Source organism: Syngnathus scovelli, chromosome 2 (genome assembly GCF_024217435.2).
Source record: "Syngnathus scovelli strain Florida chromosome 2, RoL_Ssco_1.2, whole genome shotgun sequence".
Lineage (NCBI taxonomy): Eukaryota > Metazoa > Chordata > Actinopteri > Syngnathiformes > Syngnathidae > Syngnathus > Syngnathus scovelli.
Window position 1 is genome coordinate 21852501 of NC_090848.1, and position 24030 is coordinate 21876530.

Here is a 24030-nt window from a genome sequence, read left to right on the forward strand (position 1 = left end):
TGCAGTGTATTGGCTGACACGATTTGAATTGACACTTAAAATCCCTGTAAAGTATAAATAAATATGTCTTGGAAATTTGAGGGCTGACACTGTCAATGAAATGCCATCTTTCTTATTCCTCCTGTTCCATGTTTAATAATCTGTATCTGCTTTAAACCTTCGGCAATTGGAATATTTCCCACAAGGAGAGGTGTAGGCCACGAATGCTAGGATACACACAATTTTTTGTGTTTAGATTTGGTTTTGATAATTTGGGACTCTATCGTCATGATGTGAAATTATGATTCAATTTTGTCTTTAAATGCAACATAAACATTTAGAATGACACAATTAGCATTAACAGTGACCTGTGTACTTTAATAATAAAAAAATAAGGGGTGGAGTTAAAATTCAAGGAAATTCAAATCCCCTCTTGCTTGCTCTTCATCGCCATTTTTTAATCTCCCTGATATCCTTGGCCATTGTAATTCTCCAATTACAGTATATCTCGCCTGGGTATCCAGAATGCTAATTAGAACCATCTTGAATTCCATTACTCCCATGCTAATATTTTAAGAGCATGCAAAGTTTGACCTCAGTAGATTAGACACTTTATTCCCGATTAAATCATGCAATCAAACCGGCAGTCAGGGAACTTTGAAGTCAATGTTCAACGAACAGAAGCGACGCTAGTCATGCCAACCAGAGGGCAGATTAGCGAGCGCTGTAACAGTTTGTGTTGCAGCTCTTCATGCAACTCACACGCAGCCGCTGGGACTACGAGGAATCTTGGCTGTCTCTCAACTGCCAACCAGAAAGATAGCTAATTGTAGCGGGTACCCAGAGTTAATAAAAATTAGACCTGAAATGAGACGGATGCAGAAGCGGGGTTGCGCGGCTCTGCTGGTAGGAGAGCAAAAGAAGTTGAGGGAGGAACACTGAATTTGATCTGCTAGCCATCTTAGCTTCCTTCGACCACAACCCTTCAAAATTGTAAAATACAGAACAGTTTAATGCACTGATTTTAGGAAATGATCTGAGGTAGAATAGATTTTCTGTGTGGGTACTGCCAAGTGACTCCTGCATTTAATGGCTGGTTATACTCGCTAATTAGTTGGCGTAATGTTCGAGAAGGTCACACGTAGTTAAAATTATGGAGCATTAAAGAACACAGTGCAATGTAGATGGTATTGGCATATTGAAATGTGTGACCTGCCAGAGCAATTTATAGCCGGGGTTGAACGCTGAGAAGCGAAACAATCGAGGATAAAAAGGTAATGAAGTCAATCTTGTTTCTCTCGAGTGATCATCTTGTGTAGCGGTTAAATCTAGTCCGTCAATAGATTCTAAGCACATTAAACTCATGTGATTTAACATGTAATGAACTGAGCACATGGTCGTTGTACTTGCTATAAAACAGCAGTAAAAGTCATCTAACTTGCACTGCATAATACGACCCCTACCCTGGCATGTTTGCAACTGGTTTTAAAATGGTAAATAAAAGAAAGATAGATTTTTTTTAATGTGTTGCACATAAAACTCTAAAAAAGAACCTGAAAAAGGTTTAAAATCCCTCAAAGATTGTATGTACTAGACATTTAAGTTAAATACAACTAACTGCATTAAGTCTGTGATTCCTTCATGTACCACTAGGGGCAGATCGCCTTCAACACTGAGAAATCACTAGGCTGAATATTGGTCAAATGGAATGAAGCAACTGGCGGCTCGGTGGCGCACTGGGTAGCACGTCCGCCTCACAGTTAGGAGGGTGCGGGTTCGATTCCACCTCCGGCCCTCCCTGTGCGGAGTTTGCATGTTCTCCCCGAGCCCGCGTGGGTTTTCTCCGGGCACTCCGGTTTCCTCCCACATCCCAAAAACATGCTTGGTAGGCCGATTGATCACTCCAAATTGTCCCTAGGTGTGAGTGCGAGTGCGAATGGTTGTTTGTCTCTGTGTGCCCTGCGATTGGCTGGCAACCGGTTCAGGGTGTCCCCCGCCTACTGCCCGATGACGGCTGGGATAGGCTCCAGCACGCCCGCGACCCCCGTGGGGACTAAGCGGTTCAGAAAATGGATGGATGGATGGATGGAATGAAGCAACAGTTTCTTATCTCACTCATTCATTTAATGCATGAACATGACTTAGCTTAAAATAATAGCCTTGCTTAGTCTTGTGCGTGTTTTAAATTATTTGTTATGCATTAAATCTGTGATGGAGCCTCACGTAGCTTTACACTGTATGGAAACATTAAGATAGTGAAGGAATGAGGTCGAAATACAAAAAGTCCTGCCTCGCTACAAAAACAGATATGCTCAAACCTCATTGAATAAAGTACATAAGCAGACAAGTATATTCACATATTAAATAAATAAAAGAAACATTTGAAGCATATAATTATACCTACACACCAAATCAATAAAGAAGACATAACTAGACATTTTTGATAAGTGGTGATGAGAAAGGTTTTTATAACTTTATGATCTGATATATATATTTCTGAGGACTTTGAAATAACAAATGACTTTTGATATATTGCCTAAATAGCTTAATGACCCTTAAGGAACTGTGGAATGCATGCCTGATGTTTTTTCTTTGAATCATGGACACGGCCAGAGTCGTCTTGACCGTTCAGTACTTGATTGTATCTTATGTTTTGACTAATGTTAGACGCCAGTTTTTGATTACTACTGAACGCTCTGCACAGAGGGAAATAGTTTGCCTAACAAAGAAAAGATACGGTTGAATGCGGTACGACAGTGTATGTCCAAGATTGGAGAAGAATGTTCACAGGAAGGTCACGTGAAGATAAAACCAGTGGGTGCCAGAAGGAGCCACCCGAGAACTCGGCCAAAGATGATCGCCAAGGCCGAGAGACGGGATGGAAGACAACAGCACCCTCCACACACACACACACCAACAGCCCCCCACCAACACACCGAATCGCCCATAACCAGCACCACTCCCATGGAAGCAGACTCTCCTTCGAACTTGCCCCACCCCGAAGACTCATCGCCCATCAATCCCAGCCCACAATGTGCTACTGAATATAAAACTGATCTAACAACCTTGGACTTTGCCTTTTCTGAATGGAGACTTTCCGCTCTTGAAGGGCCCAGCGCTGTATTGTACTTTCCTGAAAACAGAGCTTTTTGAACAAGAATTGTGATTGAACTCAACCAATCTGTCTAAGTCTAATTTCTGCTTCAGTGTCTTTGCATTTTCCTAAATCTGAAGAAATCAAACGAGCACGCAGTGAGTAAATTGGATAACAGGTGATTGGCAAAGGCTTTTGCCGTGAGGCGCAGATAACGCGCTCCCTAAATTGTGGACAAAATCCAACAATAGTTAAATCCTGACAGCCACCTGCCGTGCAGCAGAACACATGTCGTTAGGCCAAAACTGTCATGCCGTGACATCGGGCGGCCCACTGTGTTTTACATTTTCTTGCCACAAACCAACCACAAACAATGCAACAATGCTTAATCATGTTTTTCATTTTGTCCGTCTATCTGATCAATGTGAGATTATCATGGCTCGTTATTCTTTTCAGCCGAGTCTTGTTCTGCACCTCGGGTTTTGCTTTTGAAAAGCAAACTATATTTCATTGTTTGTTTTCGGGCGAGGCCCAGTGGTCATGGCCACATGGAGGACACACCAAGAGTGGGAAACAAAAGCAGACAGACATGTTATGACCTTCTAAATCACACCTCATCTGGATGAGGGCTATTTCAGGAAAGAACACTGGGCCCATGTCGCCTCTAGCGCTTGCCTGATACTACACTTGCTTAGCCTGTTTCCACTTTGCCTCTGGCCTTCCTTGTCACCAATTTCCTCTGTGTTGACTGCATCAAATTCTGTCAGAAAAAGATTCATTCAAAAGTGGTTGTAATTTTCATAGCATAAAATGTTAGTGCTGTTCCACATAGTATATCGTTTTTTTTATTTTTCCAGAAAGGCAAAATGGCTCTGAGTAAAATTCTGTGCGGCTCCACGCAAATTGCATCGACTGTAATTAAAGTATTGAATCAATAGCTCACTTATAATAGAAATATGAATGGATTGATGTCTCCCAGCTCTGAATCAACAATACTATGATGCATCACAGAAGAATTAGGACAGTCGGCTTTGCCCTCAAACTATGATTAGCAGCCCCAGTTTGTATTTGGACCAGCTGATGCCGGGAACAAATTTGTCACATGCAGACAATAGTAACACAATTATTCTCATGTCTTGAGGCTAAACCTAAAAAGACATGCATATTTACCAGTATGTTTGGATTTTTGAATGTTCTAGATTTAAAACAGTTTGGTAGTATGAGTATTTTTATTCATATTTAAAATTGAATTTTTGTTATAAATTAGTTTAAGGTCCTATGTGGTCACCCCAGATGCACAGATGAAAAGTTGTGACCCATCCTATCGTTTAAATTGTTCATCCTTGATATAATTAATGAATTTTCCTAAACACAGATCTTTAGCATATCAAGAAGGATAATGCTAGATGGTCAAATGTATGTCTGAAGCCAATGTGGTGCCTCACCATCTTCTTACATGTGTGTTTTACACACCATCTCAAAGAAAACCCTAAACCTGCGAAGTCCTCTAATCTGGAAGAAGTCAGAACTGCCTTGTGGGCTGGAGGTCTGGAGATCCAAGCCTCTGGAGCCCAGTTGAAGCAAATAAAAATGGTGTTCACCTGTACCTTCTGCGCCCGTCGTTTGTCTGCTCTCTGGTTCTGGTGATAGATGCGGCTAAAGTTGGACACGATGACAGGAACGGGCAGGGCGATTACCAGCACCCCACTCAAAGAGCAGATTGAACCGAAGATCTTCCCTGCGATGGTTTTCGGAACCATGTCTCCATATCTGCAAAGACAAAGACAGCATCTTAGACAAATGTGTCTTGCGAAACCTCATTGAGCTCCATCTGATGACTGACTTTGGCCATTGGAAAAGGTCATTTTGATTAACGGCAATAATGTGGAGGACTCCAAAGTGAAAGACCCCCGCCCCCCCACAACATTAAGTTTTGAAGGCACACAGCAAATGTTGCTTAAAGTTAGTCAGCTTAATTCAGGGTGATATATCTGCACGTCAGAGGTGATCTGATTGTCGGCGGAGAAGGCAGACCGAACAATTAGAGTCATTTTTTTGTGTCCAAATGGAGAAACAGGAATCAGACAAGTGCTGAAGTAAGAAACTGAAATAATCAATCTTTCTCTGAGTCTCAATGTTCTTTTTTTTTTTTTTTTTTTAATATCATTTAAGGGAAAATAACGCAGGTAGTTTGTTTATAAGTCCTTTTTCTAGCCTAAAACAGTGTTTTACAAAATGTATTAGAACAGATTCCAACCCATAATTCAATATTTAAAGCGCTCCACTCACCAGGGCCAATAAAAGATTGTAATTCGTGTTTGTGTGAACCAAACACAAGAAGGAATCGTACAAAAAAACTAGAACAGCAATTTGTTCAGCATGGCATAAGTTCTCATATCATAACATATTTTCCGTGAGTTTCAGTTTAATTGGCCCTGAAAGGCTGGAAGGTGAGTTACAGCTGAGAGCGAGTTGGAAAGACAGGCAGCAGAATATAGCAAAGTCTTGCCTTTGTCTCATCATTGTCACCCCTGCAGAAAGCAAGGTGATGTGTCAGACGATGAAAATAGAAATACACTTCGGTGCCGGGGAAGCTCAAGTGAGGATGAAATGCACAAAGGTGCAATCACAGACGACTCCTCCAAATCCTTCCCTCAATCATACGTGCTTTCCATTTGCTTATACGTATGATCAGATCTTGACTGGGTAGTGTGAGGAATGCAAACTAATGCATTTTAAAGCAGTGTATTTTCTTGTTTGCTTCATACAATGTTTAGAACACAAATTATTTTCTCAACTTGTGCGACATTAACGATTAAAGCCAATAACTGAAATTTCAATTATTATGAATGTGAGCAATGTAACCAGACTTTTGCCAGAAGTTAAGATAAACGACAGCTCAAATCTGGTCCTGATAAGCAGCAGAGAGTTAAAAGAAATCATTATAACAAGATGTTGCTATCTGATTTTCATGCAACTGACATGGGATTATTTTCCACTCAATTTTCCCAATCATCCCATGATCGGCTGCTGATGTATAGTCTATCTATTGCCACTCTATCAATCCATATGAAGAAATAATATGTATGCTGTGTTCATTGGGGAACCGATATAAACATGTCTCAGGAGGATTCTTCAGATTCACTGTCTTAACATCTACTTGTGCAATCCTTCTTATCCGTCAATCCTTTATCAATAGTGTATAAAGTCTTCAATGGCCTCGAGTGCAGCACAGGAAATGGAGTTCACCGCAATTGTTAGCACACATCCTTCTGAAGTGGCTGCACATTGAGGTGAACGATTTAAATCAGACAAATCTTTAGATTATCTTTAGTGGTAAGAGGCACTCAAGCTCTTTCCTTTGTGGTCCTCGGCCCCTTCTTCTGATCTAAATGTACCAGATTGATGCACAAAAAATCCACAGTTAGGTACAATGAGAAATATTCTTGTCCGAGAAATGACATATCAGTCACAAACTATGCAGCACAGATGTCAAAGTTAAGGCCTGGGGGCCAGATACGGCTCTCCACATCATTTTAGGTGGCCCGCGAAGACAAATTGTGCATCGAATTTCAGATGTCAATTCCAAAATTTCAAATTGTTTTCACTATTAAAAAATAGAGATATTGTTAGCAATTTTTATGACCATTCATTTTTTAAAATAATTTATATTTCATTTGATTTCATTTTTAAATATTTGAACAGTATTTATTAGTCTCTGTTTTGAAAACTAGTTATTCATCTGTTTGTTGTGTAGCCTATACTATATATACGTACAATATGAGACGGTCATACATTTATTTGGGTTGACAATTTTAATGGCCCTTTGAAGCAAACTATGACTATGATCCGGCCCGCGACAAAAATAAGTTTGACACCCCTGCTATAAAGTAATATAATTTCAAGAATGTTGAAAAAAGTCACTCTGATGGACATCCCAAACGCGATGTAAAAACACGTCAGTTGGAGAACACGCCCTCGACAGATGGTGAACTATAAGACAGAAACCGTAAAGTATTCATCGTCCCCTCCGAGAACTTGAACGGTCTTTTTACCCAAATTAGGCAATAACAAGCGCCGCATAACATTTAATCTCCTCCCCTCTGCAGAAGATCTTCCCATTACTAGGAATGAAAAGCTAATCATATTCATCTGCAAGCCGTCTATAATGGGATGCTATCAGATTGCTTGATAGAGGTTCTCCTCTTCTAATACTACAGTCAATTTGCCGCCCCCATTTAGTCAAGCTGGCCCGTCTCCGATGATAACATCTCGCCACCATTATACATGGCATAGAGATAAAGATTTGCAGACATAAAAAAAAAAAAATGGCAGCATGATACAAGTACATGTGAGTGATAAGCGAGGTTTGATACAATTTATTTCCTTCCTGCCTGGATGAGCTTTTGCGTCTGCTTCCCACTTGGCGAAATGACATTGGTGCTGGAGAATGAGGCAGATGTTTCACATAGGACAAAGATGAATAAGCAGTGAAAGGTAAGCATACTTGAGGGAAAGAGATTGTTTTGCAGACTTATGCCTATTTGCACACTTTTGCTCCTCTCGCTAAGGGTGGTAAGAGATTCTCCAATTCACCTATAAACAAATGCACAAACTCTGTACATATGTGTGCATCCACATACGCACACACAATCACAGGTAGAAGTGAGAAGGTCAGCGTTCAGTCCGGTTTGTCACACCACAAGAATAGAAGAATGGAAGGAGGTCCCCGGTGCTTTTGTGATGGCGTGATTGAGAGCCCCAACAGAGTTGATTTGCAGGTTGACAGATTCTCGATCATGACAGTTTAATACTGCTCATCCATTAACTCATTCCCTGCCAGCCCAGTTAAAATGGATTTTTGACATCTATCGCCGTCGATGGCAGTGAATGAGTAAAAAAAAAAAGAAATTAAATAAAATACTGCTGCTTAACTTAATTGGAGCTACTAAGCAAATATACAGTTACGGTGGATCTCTGCATTGGTAAGAAAATGAGATCTGATCTTTATCTAAATCCAAACAAGAGAATAATATAATCTTTGGATGGTTCTCTAATAGTGTGTTCCAATTTCATGCGTAACCGCTGACTCAGTGAGAGTCATTATTTTCTTCCCTTTACAATCAATTTCACTGCTTGCAAGATTGCAGAGCTACTGCTGCAGATGTACCCTTTTCCATTCAGATCACATCACTGCAATTGGACAGTAGATTGAGTCCCACGCGGTCCATAATTGATAATAAGTCGACATTAAAAAACGTGCTGTTTGTCACCCACAAGGTGCCACTCACGATCTACAATTGTAGCTTACTGTATGACACAATTAGACCAAGACATTCAACAATCTCAACAAACAAAGGGGCGAGCGAACTATCTTTATTTATTCAGAGCACACAGCAGAAAAGTTTGAATTAAAGCATATATTACTTTGACTTGAACGATTTTATTTTTAATCTCTAATGGTCAAATTTATGGACCATGCTTTCTGAGAACCTCCCTTTTCTGAACCAATACCACACAAACAATTGCAGTAAACATGTTTTTAGCAAAGAGTTCGACAAGAGTTAATCTGAGTCAGGAGTCTGCCAATTTAGTGTCCAATCATTGTGACAAGATTGGAGGTGTTAGTTAAAGCTTCCCTAAAGCACACGTGAGTTTTGAGTTTGTTGTTTTCAACAGACCCATGACCACAAAACATTTCTTAGAAGAACTACAATTAACAATTACTACCTTGCATGACTCTAAAGGCTTGTAATTCACTAATTCATGTTAAATAAGAAGTTAAGCAAGATTCTACTGTATAAATGGAGAAAGCTCAGTGCTGTTAAGAGTTGATATTATGGGAGGACATCAAGAAGAAGCCAGCAATGTCTAAAAAAAAAAAAAAAAAAAAACAATCTACTGAGTTGAAGGTATGAATTGTGGATGTTTCCTGGCAGGCAATGATGTCGACAGATATAATGAATGATAGAAAACAGACAGATGAGGGTCTATTTTCTAATGACATTGTGATTTCATGCGTTTCTATGATCCTTGGTAAATTGTGGCACACAGAAATCTTTGACCCATTTATTTCATCCATCCATCTATTTTCGATACAGCTTCTATTCATGAGGGTCCTGCATGTGCCTGAGCCCATCCAAGCTGACTTTGGGAGGGTAATAGCATAAATGAGTGGCCATAAGAGAAAACTTGAGCAGTTGACATGTTGACTTTATTTACTTTGGTATTATTTGTATTATGTGCAATTGAAGTGAGAATGGCCTCAAGTACACACACACACACAGCAGTTGGTCTCTATGAAATACTGTATTTGTATCCACAACATACAAAACAGCGGTATTCCAAAAACAATCAGTACTTCTCAGCTGAGCAGTGACAGACTGCCTCACCAGGCCTTTAACCCTTCAAACAACATCCATCTGTACCACCATCTGACTTTTCATGGCCAGTCACTCAAGGCAAAGTAACTTGGGTGATACATGGCTCCTTGGAAACAGGACAAAAAATCTCCTTATAATCAAGCCAGCAATGAGCAGGTACGTAGATCAATCAAAGAGGATGAAGAGAGAGCAAAAATGAAATGAAGGTCAAGATGAGACTAGACTGAGAGAAATAAATTACATTTTGAACTGTGCATCCAAGGATGACGTGCTCGGACGGATTTTTCGAAGATATTTCAGTTTGGATAAAAACAAGAGAATGTTCCGAACAGCATTACGTTGTGATTGACAGCAATAAGTGACTTTGATTCATGGCTATTAGTGTTCAAACCACTCTGAAAAGGTTTGCTGCGTTCTGGACCACTTTCATTCTTCTGCAATGTTCTTAAGAGGTGAGATTAAGCAACACAGATGAAGCCACTGGTCATTGTTCGACATTTTTCTCCTGCAAAGAACCGCAGTGGGCAGCTTGGGGCAAAATCCAATTCCTTGGCCAGACATATCCGTTATTTGGTCCAATTTGCATTTGTCAAGTGACAAGTAGACAATTCAAGAAAGAAAAACACACAGATAAGTTGATAAAGTGAAGGGTGTTACGCTTTCACTTAACTGCACAGCGTAGGAAGGTCATTATCATCACTCACTATATACCCAATCTTAGACTGAATTGCACTGAGGGATTACCATAATTTCTTGTAAGATACTTCCAATTATTCGACACACCACCTCCCCTCACACACCCCGACAGTTCATATCTCTCTGTATTTTAGGATTTTACTTTTTAGCATGTGCACTGGTCTGTGTCGTCAGAGAGGTGAAGCAGAGAGAACAGTTTTTTACGCACTAGACAAAAAACAACCTTTGACCCAAGCTAACTTAATTATCTTGATTTCCAAAACTGACAAGAATCATGTCCTAACTGCCTCAAAGTTTGTCTCCTTTCCAGTTAACCTGCAAAAGAAAAAAATAGCACAAATGTATAAACAGTTGACTATGTAATTGGATTAAAAAGGAAAACTATGCTGGTGCAGCATTGAACAAATGTTCCAATTGGTTTTCACATGATTTTCACATGATTTTCATGAATGTCTATTTCATGCAAAGGTTGATAAGAACCTCTTGGAGTGTCCCAATAAAGCAGCATGAGTACAATTAGTTCTCGATAAACACGACCTAAGGGCCGTGTTACGAGCTCACTTCATTCATGCGCCAGCGTGTGCGTTAGTATGCACTGCCGCTGTAATTAGTGATTACTAGACTGCTCCAAACAGAATGCTCAAGTTAAAGCCACTTCCTCGACAACAAGGAAGTAAAATTTTCAGATTTAAATGCGAATCACGCGGAGTTACGCTCATGCTAGCTCATGCTAGCACTTTCACACACAGCATTTTGGATTCTCAAGAGATCCTTCGATTAACTCCTCTCCTCTTGTGCACGCCAGGTGAGAAGCCACTTGGAAAGTTTGCTCCATATCTCAAAGTCTTTCAAGCCCACTATGTATGGATAACATCAGCAAAGGCTGCTGGTAATTAAAATGGCCAAGCCATCTATCTCAGTCAGTTTGAGTCACGTTGCTGTAGGTGTGGAGACGCTGAGGAACCGGGACACAATTACACTGATATGTGGTTCAATTAGGCTGCCGACAAGAGAAAACTGCACTCAACTGGATTACGAATATCTGGAGAAATACAAAATTAATTAGTAAATGTGTAATTAAAGTTAATTGACAGCCTCTGAAACTTGATGCCTCGTGATGTTGTTAACCTTAAATCGACAAGCGATCCAATGAAGGTTCAGAGTTGTAATGAATGTGATAATTGCACTGTTTAACAGTAAATTTTAATCAGGTTTTAATCAGAGATGTCTTTATGTGATCCTAAATGTGTTTTCTCAAAATGGTGTCAGGTCTCTAGGGTATTTTCAGCTTTTGGTACACAACCAAGTGTTGTTGGATTTTTTTTCATCACAAGAAGAGTTCACACTCCATTTAAAGTGCATGAGGAGTTGTACCCTGTGTGTCCTTCAAAAACATGCACATACTTAGCGCCGTTAATAGCATTGCAAACGCATATGGTGACTTTGAAAAGCGGCTGTTGTGATGACTGGGCGACATAATCGCTATGCCTGGATTTGCAGCGGCTCTCTTTGGCTTCTTTACATAGCGGAGGGAAGTAACTGCACTGTATTATTCAGGTAAATGAGCCCTCCTATTAATTTGAATGTTTTGACAAGCAGGACAAACATAGAATAGTAAAATATCTGAGTGCCAACATGCGTTCATGCACTCAATGTTGGTTATTATTTAGCAAGTTTGTGCCATTTTTTGAATAGTAATTTTTATGCATGAGAAAAAACATCACAATATGTGGTTATTTTGTTTGTTGTTGAATAGTGAATGAATATTGAATACTTGATGCACATTGGTTCAATTAAAATATATAGTATATGAATATATAAAATATATACATATATAAAATAGTATATACATATAAAATCCATCCATCCATCCATCCATTTTCTGAACCGCTTAGTCCCCACGGGGGTCGCGGGCGTGCTGGAGCCTATCCCAGCCGTCATCGGGCAGTAGGCGGGGGACACCCTGAACCGGTTGCCAGCCAATCGCAGGGCACACAGAGACAAACAACCATTCGCACTCGCACTCACACCTAGGGACAATTTGGAGTGATCAATCGGCCTACCAAGCATGTTTTTGGGATGTGGGAGGAAACCGGAGTGCCCGGAGAAAACCCACGCGGGCTCGGGGAGAACATACAAACTCCGCACAGGGAGGGCCGGAGGTGGAATCGAACCCGCACCCTCCTAACTGTGAGGCGGACGTGCTACCCAGTGCGCCACCGAGCCGCCAGTTGCTTCATTCCATTTGACCAATATTCAGCCTAGTGATTTCTCAGTGTTGAAGGCGATCTGCCCCTACATATAAAATATATAGTATTTTATATATGATATATATTGTTTGTATATGGATGAATCCACATTAAAAATGTCATTTTTTGTCATACTCCTGGCAGTGCTGATGAAAAATGGTGGTCTCTTCCACATTGACGTGATATAGTTCAACAAATTGTTACACTAAAATGGCAAGATTTCAGAATGGGCATAATGTCATGATGGATAACAGCAATATTATACTTTTCTCTGCTCTTGAACCCACACTGTCATTTTGTCAGAATAAATTACATCTCAGCATCATGTCTTCCCAGTTCGCTCCCACTCTTCAATCTGCTCCCAGCGCTTGGCCTCTGCTGGGATCATTCTTGGAAGATGAAAAGAAGAAAGTCTGTGCGCAAAGATAAGAGGAGCTCAAAGAAGTGAGGCAGTGGATGCAGTTCAGAGGTCATAGACACGGGAGCTCAAGGTCATAGCAGAGAGGTTACCGCTGAACGCATCCCGGCACAAATTCATGCAGGGATCAAAGTGAGGAAGAGTAGATGGTAGGAAAAAAACATGAAAAGAGAATGCCTGGAGTGAGGTGGGAAAAGGAGGCAGTCGGATTTTCCCAGATCAAGTGATAAGAAAATGAGATGAGTGGCAAAATACTTTCCCGTTATTCTATTCATGATCATGAAGGCAGTTTTGTTATAATGATATCTCATAAGTGTAACATAATGTGCAGAAGCTACCAATTTGCAACTGTATACGACTTTGCATCTTTGCAGTCTCCCAATACGGTGGCAATTGTGCCCAGAAATCCACTTCAAGAATCCCCATGAGGCACGCCGCAAGTCTGTTGATTGACTTGACTAACGTATTGCACCATTAAATGTATAATATGAAGATATAAATTAATTAAAATGTTTTGCTTTCCTTCCTGTGCTCCCAAGTACCGTGGCCATTTTCCTCACCATGTATACATACATATACAATTGCTTTGTATTCATTCAGGTAAAACTAATTTAAAGCACCATGAATAAAAACTGTAGTGTGGGATTAAGGGACAGACACAACACAAATATTGCTGTGTGTCCATTTCTTCCGTAAAACAGTGGTTTGTTAGAGTATACGGGCTCTGTGTTTGAATATCTTTGTCATGTCATGGCAACAGTTCAGCAGTCTTATTGCACTTATTGATACATTATTCAAGCTGCATTATTATGTTTAGGTCAGACCGGAATTACAAATACATAGAGTGGTGCTTTGAGATATGAGTGACCTAACTCAAGAGTTTTGAGGTACCAGCTGTCATTCGGCTGATTTGTTTTGGTTTGTCTTGAGGGGCAAATATGAGACAGATGCCAGCATGGTACAGTGGCAGTGACTCAGTTTATCAGATAGAATTTAATGAATTATTTTCAAAAGGCTTCTAGCTGGTTTTGTTGCCACACTCACTCGAAGATTACTATCAAACTAAAAAAAACAAAAACAAATAAAATTTCACATTGTTTATTTAAGACAACCACATCGGCGGCCAGTGCACCCACATTCAGCCGGCTGATAAATCCGCTTCACACTTGTCAATGTGCTATCCAAAACACGGATTTGATCAGCAAAAAGAATCAGTCAAATTCCATGATTGCTGTTTATTTTCAGTTTTAGATTCTACACATATTTGTAGTGTTGTTCTATTTTTGCATAGCTGTTGGAAGAAAAAGTAATTTATGAAAAAAGCAGTGTATAGAAGAAACGCTCAACATAAGAATATGGAATCACAGCGTTTTTATTTATTCATTGTTTTAGTCAAACATGCAAGGTGGGCTGAATTAAAAAGCCCAGCGGGCCGGAGTTTGCCCATGTCTGCATGAGAGCATAATCTTTTTCTTCACGAATTAAGAAAAGAAATGCACATTTTTATTTGAAATCCTACAAAATTTAAACAGTAAAGCCTCTAATTGTGTAATATATATATTAAACACATGAATATAAAAAGCCCAAAACGAACAAGTGTCTACCTGTCAGCGTGTATTCATTTTGGCACATGGGGGGTGGGGGGCTGTCTGCACGAGTGTGTTAGTGAAAAGTAGGCTAAAAAAAACTAGGGCAGCTTTGAGACTCAGGAGAGGTGTCTTTCAGCCGCGCCTCCTGTCCTACTTCCCTCCCTGACCAGACTTACATCTTCATGTTGTGTGTTTTCCAACCGAAGGGACACCCTGGGCAGTTAAGAGAAAAGTTCAAGCGGGAGAAGTGGGAGATGGAACCCGAGCTTCCGGGTGGATACCTGTTGGAAAGACAGACGTCTTTACTGGTGTGGAAAATATTGCTAACAATCCCCGGGGCATAGGCCAAATGGCAAAGAAGTTTGTGCAAAACTTGAATGGATTACCCGTGCATTTACCCGTGCATGTGCATCTGTCCATTTGCGAGTGTGCACTGTCAAAAAGGCAAATGAGTCACAACAGGAGAGAGATCGAAACAAGGCAACAAGCAAGAGGAGGGAAGTGCGCACGTAGGTGTTTTTGTTACGCTGAGTGGGTGCCAGAGTGTCACTGAAAATATTCACGATCGCAAAAGTATGCACAGTACGGCGCAGCACACGTCCTCCACTCACACGCACACACCCACCAACACACATACGACCACTTGCCGTGTTTATAGAAGCATGACAGAGATTATTTATCTACCAGTCCCAGCGCTGCTCTCCTCCAGAGCTTTCCAGCAACACATCACTAATTCATCCTTGGCATTTCCCTCAGCTCAGTAAGGGCCGCCTTTGAAGGTACACGCCGGCCCTTTAGAGCCGGGCCAAGTTCCACCTCAGCTCGCACTGTCACTTATACAGCATCGGAGTTGCAACCCAAACCAACATGACCAGCCCTCATTTTCTGAATCAGAATGGAGATGGAGGTTAATGCGCAAATCCTACTTAGCTATTTGATCTATGACCGAGCTGACAATGGCTACACATTGGCTTGTGGGTGTGGCCGCAGTGTCGGCTTTCCAGGGAAGTTTAGGGTCAAGTATCCGGACAAATAATGGGCACTAGATTTTGTTACACCAACTATGGTTACAGATGGCAGTAAACATAACAATTTCAGCTTTTAGAAAGACCTATGGGAGTTCAAACAAGCCAACAGATAAACACATTTTCTGATCATGTATAATTTTTTTAAAAACAATTTTTCAAGCACGGAATTGCCAGTGTGGAGTAAAAAATGTTGAGTGGGAAATAGTCAAAGGTATTTGAAAGTACGTTCTGAGATATTTAAATAAATAAATTTGAACGTACTCATCGGTTAAACGTCATGTAGTATTTTTTCCCATATTGCCACAAGGTTTGACATATGCATGCACAAGTAAAAAAAAAAAAAAAAAAAAAAAAAAAAATTCTAGCATTTGAACTACATTATACCAATGTGTTTGACATTTTGTTTAAGTAAACATTGATTACTCTTAATGATTTGGTATTATTACATCTGCTTTGCATGTTTCACGTTTGTCATTTTTTCCCCCTCAAGCCGTTTGTATGTATTTAAATAAATGTACTTGTGAATGTGTTCCAATCGAAAATTGCCATTTCCGTGCTTCCAGGCAAAACAGTAGATGCAACGAAGGTCTTCTGATGTGCAACTGGCCCTGAAAGGCTTTCTGAGTGGGCCTACTCCTACATTTCACGTATTGATTCTGTCTGATTGCATCTTGACTGATCTTGGAGCGGGAGGCTGTAAACGCAGTGGGTGGGTGGAGGTGCAGGAGAGAGGGCACGCCAAAAGGAAGACACTATTAAATTTTAATTTGCCAAAGGTCAGTTTTTCCTCAAGGTCAAACAGGAAAAATAACCTTCAAAGGAAGCTTGGCACTTGGCTCCGAAATAGAGAGACTCTCTGGGGGGGATGGCTCACCCACTCCGTAGAATAAACCGTGCAGAGTATGAGATAATACCAACATCACAGCTTTCAAACTTACTATGAGCCAATTAGTTACCATGGTGATGGAGAGTGAAGGGAGGCTTTAAAACAAGCAAGTGGCTTTTATGTAAATGTTACTGACAACCGGATGCAAACGTGCTCATGGACTCACTAAAAAATTCTTGCCGCACATTAAGCATATCAGACAGCTGTTGCTAACGCGGCAAACCGCCAATTTGGCTCGCAACCTCCACGGTGTAAGTATTCGAGCTGGGCTTTTATTCCACCGAAAGGTCAAGTGACCATTACGACACAAGTGACTGTCATCAACAAAAGCGTGCTAGCGCTTCGAATAGTGCTCATGTTCACGTTAGAAAAGAGCAGCTACCGTAAATGTCCTATTTTACTCCAGAAGCTGCACAGAACAAACTAAAAGCATTATCATATTTTTACTGAAAATGCCTGTCAAGATGTATTCTAAGAAAAATAAAACCACAATATTACCCAGTAGGCTTTCCTAGATGACTCATTTAGTGTCCTGCACTCTAAATTGCCTTTTTACTGGCTCAATGTCCACTTAAAGGGATTGCATTAACCTCTGTCACTCTCCATGGGCAGATGAGCTGCGCCCTCCGAGCCTTAAGACGTGTTCTGTATTTAACTTCCTTTTTTGGGATCCCTGTCTGGCTTCCGTCCAGAAAATGCATGCTCACTCACGCACTTCACAGAAGAGAGACGCCCCGCTGTGCTCTTGTCAAGTTTATCACTCTTCAGGATCTGGGCTTGTTGAAGATATTGAGGAGTTGAAACAAACAAAGACATTTGTATTATTTCATTCGATAACCAACAGAGTTTTAATAGTGAGCTAATGGTGGGGGCCTTGAGATACGAGTCCCCCAACTTGTTTGTTTTTCAAGATACAAGCTGTCGTTTGAATGATTTGTTTTTCTTTGAATTCCAGTTGAAATCTATTGTCAAACTAATCATTAAAAACAGAATTACACATTCTGTATTTAAAACAACCACACAAGTGTGGACTCCGCTAGCTTATTGCTAACACACAAAGCATCATGTCATACACGCCCTGATGGATAGCATCAATCGTCTTGACATCAATCCCAGCCCTTCACATGTCAAATTTGGATACAGACGCAATCAACACAAAAAAAAGGAAAAACTGCGCTAGACTAACAGCTTTGGTTTAATGACTATAAATTTGCAGTCTTCTGCATGCATGACAGATGCCACCAAGAGATGTGTAATCCCCTCCCCCCCGCTTCTTACAATCCCCTCAGAGATCTCATCTCGTGATTTAACTCAAGTTGTCCCGCAAGAGTTTACATCTCATAGCCAACCTGGATTTGAGACGTTCACAGACTGCCTGACAGCCGGTGTGTAAGAGCTTGTCAGGCACCCACTTGTCCCACTCTTTTTTGCCTTCCGCAGCTGCATTTTCACCCTTCCGCTCTGCTTCTTACAATCGCTGCAGTCAATCTTTTTCCTTCTGCTTTCTTTCTGCATTCTATTGCTTTTCTTTTTTCCGGGCTTTAATGTCACTGAAAATCTTGCGTGACCTCACCTGACCTAATTTAATCTCTGCATGTTTTGCCTTTTTAAACTAACTAACACTAACTAGCCAAGTAACCAACTAACTAACTAACTAACTGACTGACTGACTGACTGACTGACTGACTGACTGACTGACTAATTAACTTGCTCGCTCACTCACTAACTTAGCAACTTATTCATAAAACATGATGTGGAAATTTTGGATAACCAGCATTCCAGAACAGATTGTAAATACACAAACGTAATTCTAATTTTCTTCTCAAGAGATTTACTTTTCAATCAGCCTGTGTTCGTTTTTTTGCGTGTGAGTTTCCTGGCCTGACTTGGGCCGTCTCTTAACAGAAAGTTTTAGAGGTTGTACAACAAATGTGACGGAAACCAGACTTGGGGATGGTGTTGCTCTGGCTCAAAATAAACCTTACTTTAAAACCATATCACCAATAAATGTACTCAAGTGCGCTCAGGTTTGAGGTACAACGTAGTTTCTTCATCTAATTATAATTAACGTACATAATTATAAATATGACAATGAAAAACTTTTTTAGGAATAGCCTTTTCTTTCAAATTCAATTCAGTGACCTAGCACATAAATTAATTGAAGGTTTCACTAAATGTCCTTGAGCTAAATCCTCCACCCCATCTAATGATCACTTAAAATAGTTTTTAATGAGATCGTAGAATCTCTGTCTGAATCCTCCAAATGCCATTGTTGAATTAAGCAGAATATGCCACGTGGAGACATTGCATTCGTCTGCTAGGATTTATTTCAATTAGCCAAAGACGACGACACTTTTGTCTTCTGACCACAAAGCAATTGCGACTTAATCAGCAGAAACAGTGTCAATCAAAACTAAGCAATAGTAACTTTGGAAAAACAGATTATGTAATACAGCTCTCATATTGGATATCATTACATTGTGCATGTGGTCATAATGTTTAAAGTATAGTAGTCAGACATTCCTTCCATTGAGATGTATATGTTAAAGCTAATGGCTCTGTCAAAACAATTCGACATGGCAGGGAGGAGGGGGGGGGAATAAAAACATCAAGATTTGTCATAAGCACTCACACACACACTAACACTTTTACCTGGTGTGTGTTGAAGAAAAACTAAATCATTCTCACTCTCTTGACAATAGCTTTCATCCTGTGCCAAATCGATAGTTTCAAAAACAACTTTTGAAGGACACTCCTTTCATACAGCGGGGATAAACTCAAATTATGATATTACTGTAACCAAAAATACAGGTGTCACATAATGTGAACTAATCTGTTTGACATTGGCAGTGGAAATGGCTCTAATTAATGTGGTCAGCAGATCCAAAAGCACAATTACCTAACAGGGTTATGGAAACACAACAGATGGTCACTGTATTCTCTTTGGTAAACATTTGGAGTGGATCTGAAAGCTTTTCCATTGTCGGGACTGCGTGTCTGCAAGGCACCACTGTGAATGTGTGTGTTTGTGTGTGTGTGTGGTGGTAATTCCATAATAGCATGATTGAGTGAAAGTGAAGGTTTTCTTTTCCTAGTGTATGCATGTTCTCAGCATGTACAATTTGTGTTTGTGTGCGTGTGCGTGTGTGTGTGTGTACTGACTCCACGCCAAAGCACCTATTTAAATAAATTAGAAAAATATCACCACCAAACAAACATGTTTGAAATAATGATGATGTTCTCTCATCTGACTCAAATTGACTTAATCAGTGGAAATCTGGGCTTATTTAATTAAACCTAAAGCACACACACACACACACACACACACACACACACACACACACACACACACACACACACACACACACACACACACACACACACACACACATACACGAAGGGCGCTATAAATTGTGCGAATGGCAACAGGTTTATTGTACCTTCTGCCTTCTTATGGAAGAGCATTTGACCGTTCTGCCTGTCACTATACAAATGGCATAGATGCGCTCTGACCGAACACAAAGTTAGCATAACTAAATTGGGGCACACCAAATTTAGTTATGCTTTAGTGATGCACTAAAATATGCGTATATGTTTGACAACATACCCTAAATACATAAGAATTGTATCAATGTCCTTATATTTATGGCCTTGACTGGATTTCATCAACACTGTGGGACATACTAATATTGTTGGGCTGCCTGCTACCACCAAGGTGAACGAGGCAATGGTGACTTCAATAAATACATTCAAATACCAAATAATAGTAGTTAATCAAAAGTGTGTGAATTCTTTTTATGTTAATGAATATATAATCAAGCCAATTTGCTACCAAACACAATGTCGAGGGATGCACGGGGCAAACAAAATAAGCCGTTTACTTAGATGATGTGCCAATCTTTAGTTCCATGCTGTTACCTTCACAATAACCACGAGGCTCTCAAGTCCCTCCCAGGCAAAATTTGGCTTCCATTAAGCAAAATTCAAGCTGCCTGGTCCAGAACTCCCATAATTGGATGTCTGTAATTTAATCAGTTTAGCGAGGCCATTAGAGTTTGTTTGAAATTAGCCACTAAATCAGCCAGTGGTGCAAAGTTGAGCAAGTGTAAAATTACAGGCCCTTCAAAATTGCAAATAGTAGCAGCCCAAGGCAAGATGCTGAGACACAAAAGATATTCCAGATCTGGACGAGCAATGTGGATTAAAAAAAAGCCTCACCAGACCTTCCTGTCCTCTCTCCTTCCAATGAAAGGACCTTGGACTTTCACGCTCTGACAGACTCAATTAATTGAGGCAAATTGCGATGCCCTTGGGGCTGCAGTGACTTTTGGATCATTTAATCTGTTCTGTCTTGCACCTGTATCCCCCTCCAGCGTGGTTTTGGGCGATGGCTGACTTTGGGCTGCAGAGACGTTACCTTCCTCACCAGTAACCTTTTATTTCAAAAAAAATTGCAAGACAAATATACTTGGGAATTAAGTTTCATCCCTACAGGACTTGAGAAAGCACATTCTTCTAAACATGGTGATGTGAAGAATAAAGTTGTCTTGCACACAGTGAAATTAGGCACAAGAAAACAGAACCACAAATCATAAAGTAGCAGACATAAACATTAAAATGATTCTTTACAATCATCTGAGACAAGGGAACACCTACTAAAAGAACAAAAAGGATGAGAACAAATCCCATGTAAGCAGAAAGAACAAAGTGACATGGCAAGATTCATGACTGCAAAATGCAACGCAGCAAGAAAAGCCTTACAGTGAGCAAGACAGTAAAAATCAGGCAGCTAAATTCAGCGTTCATGGTGAGCTCCAGTGACTCCTACGCGGCCCACGCCGCATATCGAACTGCATGAGTGTAGCACGGAACAGGTCTAGCGGGTCATCGGCAGCAGAGCTGAAGCGGCTCAGAATAGCCTTGTAAGGCTTTGCCTCCAGTCGGCCTGCCGCTCGGACTCCAAAGCAGAAAGCACTGGCCGGTTGAGCTGCCGTTTCATGTGGAACTCAAGGGGCTGATGAGAGGTGTGTGCAAGGTTTATGTAGGCTGGCAGCACAGCCAGCACAAATGGACAAAAGCACCAAAATAAGGACAAAGAACACACACATTTAAAAACTCTCCAGCCGGCACAGGAGAGTAGGAAAAATAAAATCAACCCGAATAAAAAAATCTTGTGAATGAAATCCTTAGAATGAATTATAAAGAACTAAAAATAGGCTATTTCACGCATGCGCTTAAGAGTATTGATGGGTTCTGTGGAGGAAGATGCTTTTTACTGCTTATCCTGTCCAGGCCCTTGAGTGGTTTTGGGGCCAGCTTTGGGGAAGAGTCGCAGTGCAGCCGGAAAAGCAAACTAGCCTGTCACAGGTACACATAGACAAACAGGAAATCACATTCACAAATGTCTTCAATTAAAATCCATGCAATGCGAATTCAGAAATGGGTTTTCTCTGTTTTGACAGGATGGAGCTCAAGGGTCCTTTTTTGCTTGTTTTGTGCGGAACACCCACAGAGAAGATTCAAATTCCAAAAGTCAGGTGTAAATGAAAGTGTCCATGCTGGAACTGAATCAGGAAGGAGCTGTGACCTCCACTCTGGCACTAAATCCCGAGACAAACACCTGTACAAGCCCTCGGGATGAAAAAAAAAGAAGAGATTTTACACAATAGATTGTGTGCGTGCACCCAACTTAATCAAATCAAAGCGCCTTTTGCGGTGTAGTCTTGTGCCCGATTCCTAATAATAGCAGACACACACATGAATACGCTGCTGACCTTTGCAGTGTAAGAGAAATAACAACACGCGTGTACATCAAAAGGTCATTCTCTATCCAATGAACGACTCTCACATGTCTGGATGGTAACCTCAAAGAGAAAAAGATGTGATGGAGAGGTCAATGGAATTCTAAAATGCCTTGAAGGGAACCTGATAGCACACTATAACTTTTATTTAAAGATACTTTGTTTTAGTAAGACAGAGGCGTGTTTGTTTACCTGCTTAACATGTTTTGGCTATTTCCTGTTAAGCAGGTAGTTAAACTCGCCTGTGTCTTACTAAAAGAAAGTATATTATTAATAACAAATAACTAAATGAATGAATGAATAAATAAATAATGAGGCTTTGGTCTATTTTTTTTCATCAATGTGTGCCCATTCTAAAACTTACATTTAAGAATCACCTTTGAGTATCACTTGGCATACGCTTGTCATGTTTGGCTGCATCTTGACTGCTCCTTATGAGCTTTCACAATTACGTTAACTGTTTAGTTTGGGGAATGGTTTAGCATCAAACCACTGAGCCATCTGGCCTGGGCGTGGGAAGTTTAAATGACCAAAAAGCTTAGTTGGGACTTAATATGCAAGCTGCGCAATAGTTTCTATTCATATTAGGCACTTTCAATCATCATTGTGCTCAAATATCAACAACTCACGTAATGCAGAATCAGTGGGGATTAATCCTCTAGCTCACCCTCTGTTATCCCATTAAATTTGTCTGGATACGGGGATGGCCGAAAGAGGAATGTTAATTTTTTACCGTAGCCTCTCGAATAAAGCTACTGCAAATATCCTCAAAATGATTTTTGTCTTGCTAATATGTACTGAGTTTTTTTTCTGGCTCAAATTGAGGCAGAGGTGGAAGCATCCAAAGTTTGGATCGGTATCAATAAGATTTTATCGATACTACTACTCTTGACTGTACTGCTTATCGGTAAATGGTACTTTTTTTGTTTTGAAAAACAATCAAGATAGCTCGTGATGCTAGTACAGGAATGGGCAAACTACGGCCCGCGGGCCACATCCGGCCCACGGGACCGTTTAATCCGGCCCGCCAACCCTAAATAAATTTTATTATTAAACTTTTTTTTTTTTTCCCGGTCATTTTGCCTGCAATGACTGCGTTTCCCCAGTAGATGGGGAACCACTCGCCTGTGCATTTACTACCGGAAGCCGTGTCAGAAAGCTCGGTGCACACTCACAAGTGCGTGTACGTACTCAGTAGTACGGAAATGGCGCACTCTCGCTCTATTTGTCTCAGTGCCGAATTTAGAGCGTGGGCTGTGACGACAGCATTCTTGTAATTTGCGCGCCGATCTTTCGGATACAGTTTTACGCTAAAGCCACCCACAAACCTTCCCCTGGAATCCTTCCATTTAAATGAGTCGCCCAAGGAAAAGCAAGGTGGACATTGAGTGCCGAGTGTTTAAAAAGAGTGGCCAATTTGGCTCGACGTACGCGACGTGACGTTCAGCCACATGAACATCAACATCAACCCGTCACAGATCTAGGTAAACGGACCAACACCTCGGATCGCTCCTAAGAATTGCCACAACAAATTTTACTCCAGACTATGACACACTATCAAAACTGAAAATGAAGGGGAGGCTTTCAAGTTTGTTGTAAAAAAATGCATTTTGAATATGAGCTGTACAAATAACAGGGATTGAAACTTAGCGACCATTCTCATTTTCAAACAATGCAGGATGCTCAAGGACATTGATGCACCACCTGTTTGTGACTAATCTTAACCTGTAAAGTTCTTAAGGCTTACTTTAAGGAAGTGTTTCCCGTTTCCTCACCTCTGTTACCAGGTGTTTGTGAGTTAAAACTCTCATTTTCAGATACCCCTCACCGTGTTGCCGTTTTGATTACTTTATTTGGATGTATGCTTTCACCGATTCTTCAAGATGATATATTTGGTCAGAATGTTT

At 40.6% G+C, this 24030-nt stretch overlaps 1 protein-coding gene across 5 annotated transcripts in view; it reads right to left on the bottom strand.

Annotated features, from left to right (window-relative positions):
- kcnd3 (potassium voltage-gated channel, Shal-related subfamily, member 3) overlaps window positions 1–24030 on the bottom strand; it is a 78059-nt gene that overhangs the window by 6274 nt on the left and 47755 nt on the right. For 3 of the 5 annotated variants that reach the window (XM_049754662.1, XM_049754664.2, XM_049754661.2), the window contains one exon: window positions 4675–4843. In XM_049754662.1, coding sequence (XP_049610619.1) covers window positions 4675–4843 — 169 coding nt within the window. The remainder of the gene's footprint in view (window positions 1–4674; window positions 4844–24030) is intronic. The other 2 variants (XM_049754666.2, XM_049754663.2) reach the window with 1 other exon arrangement.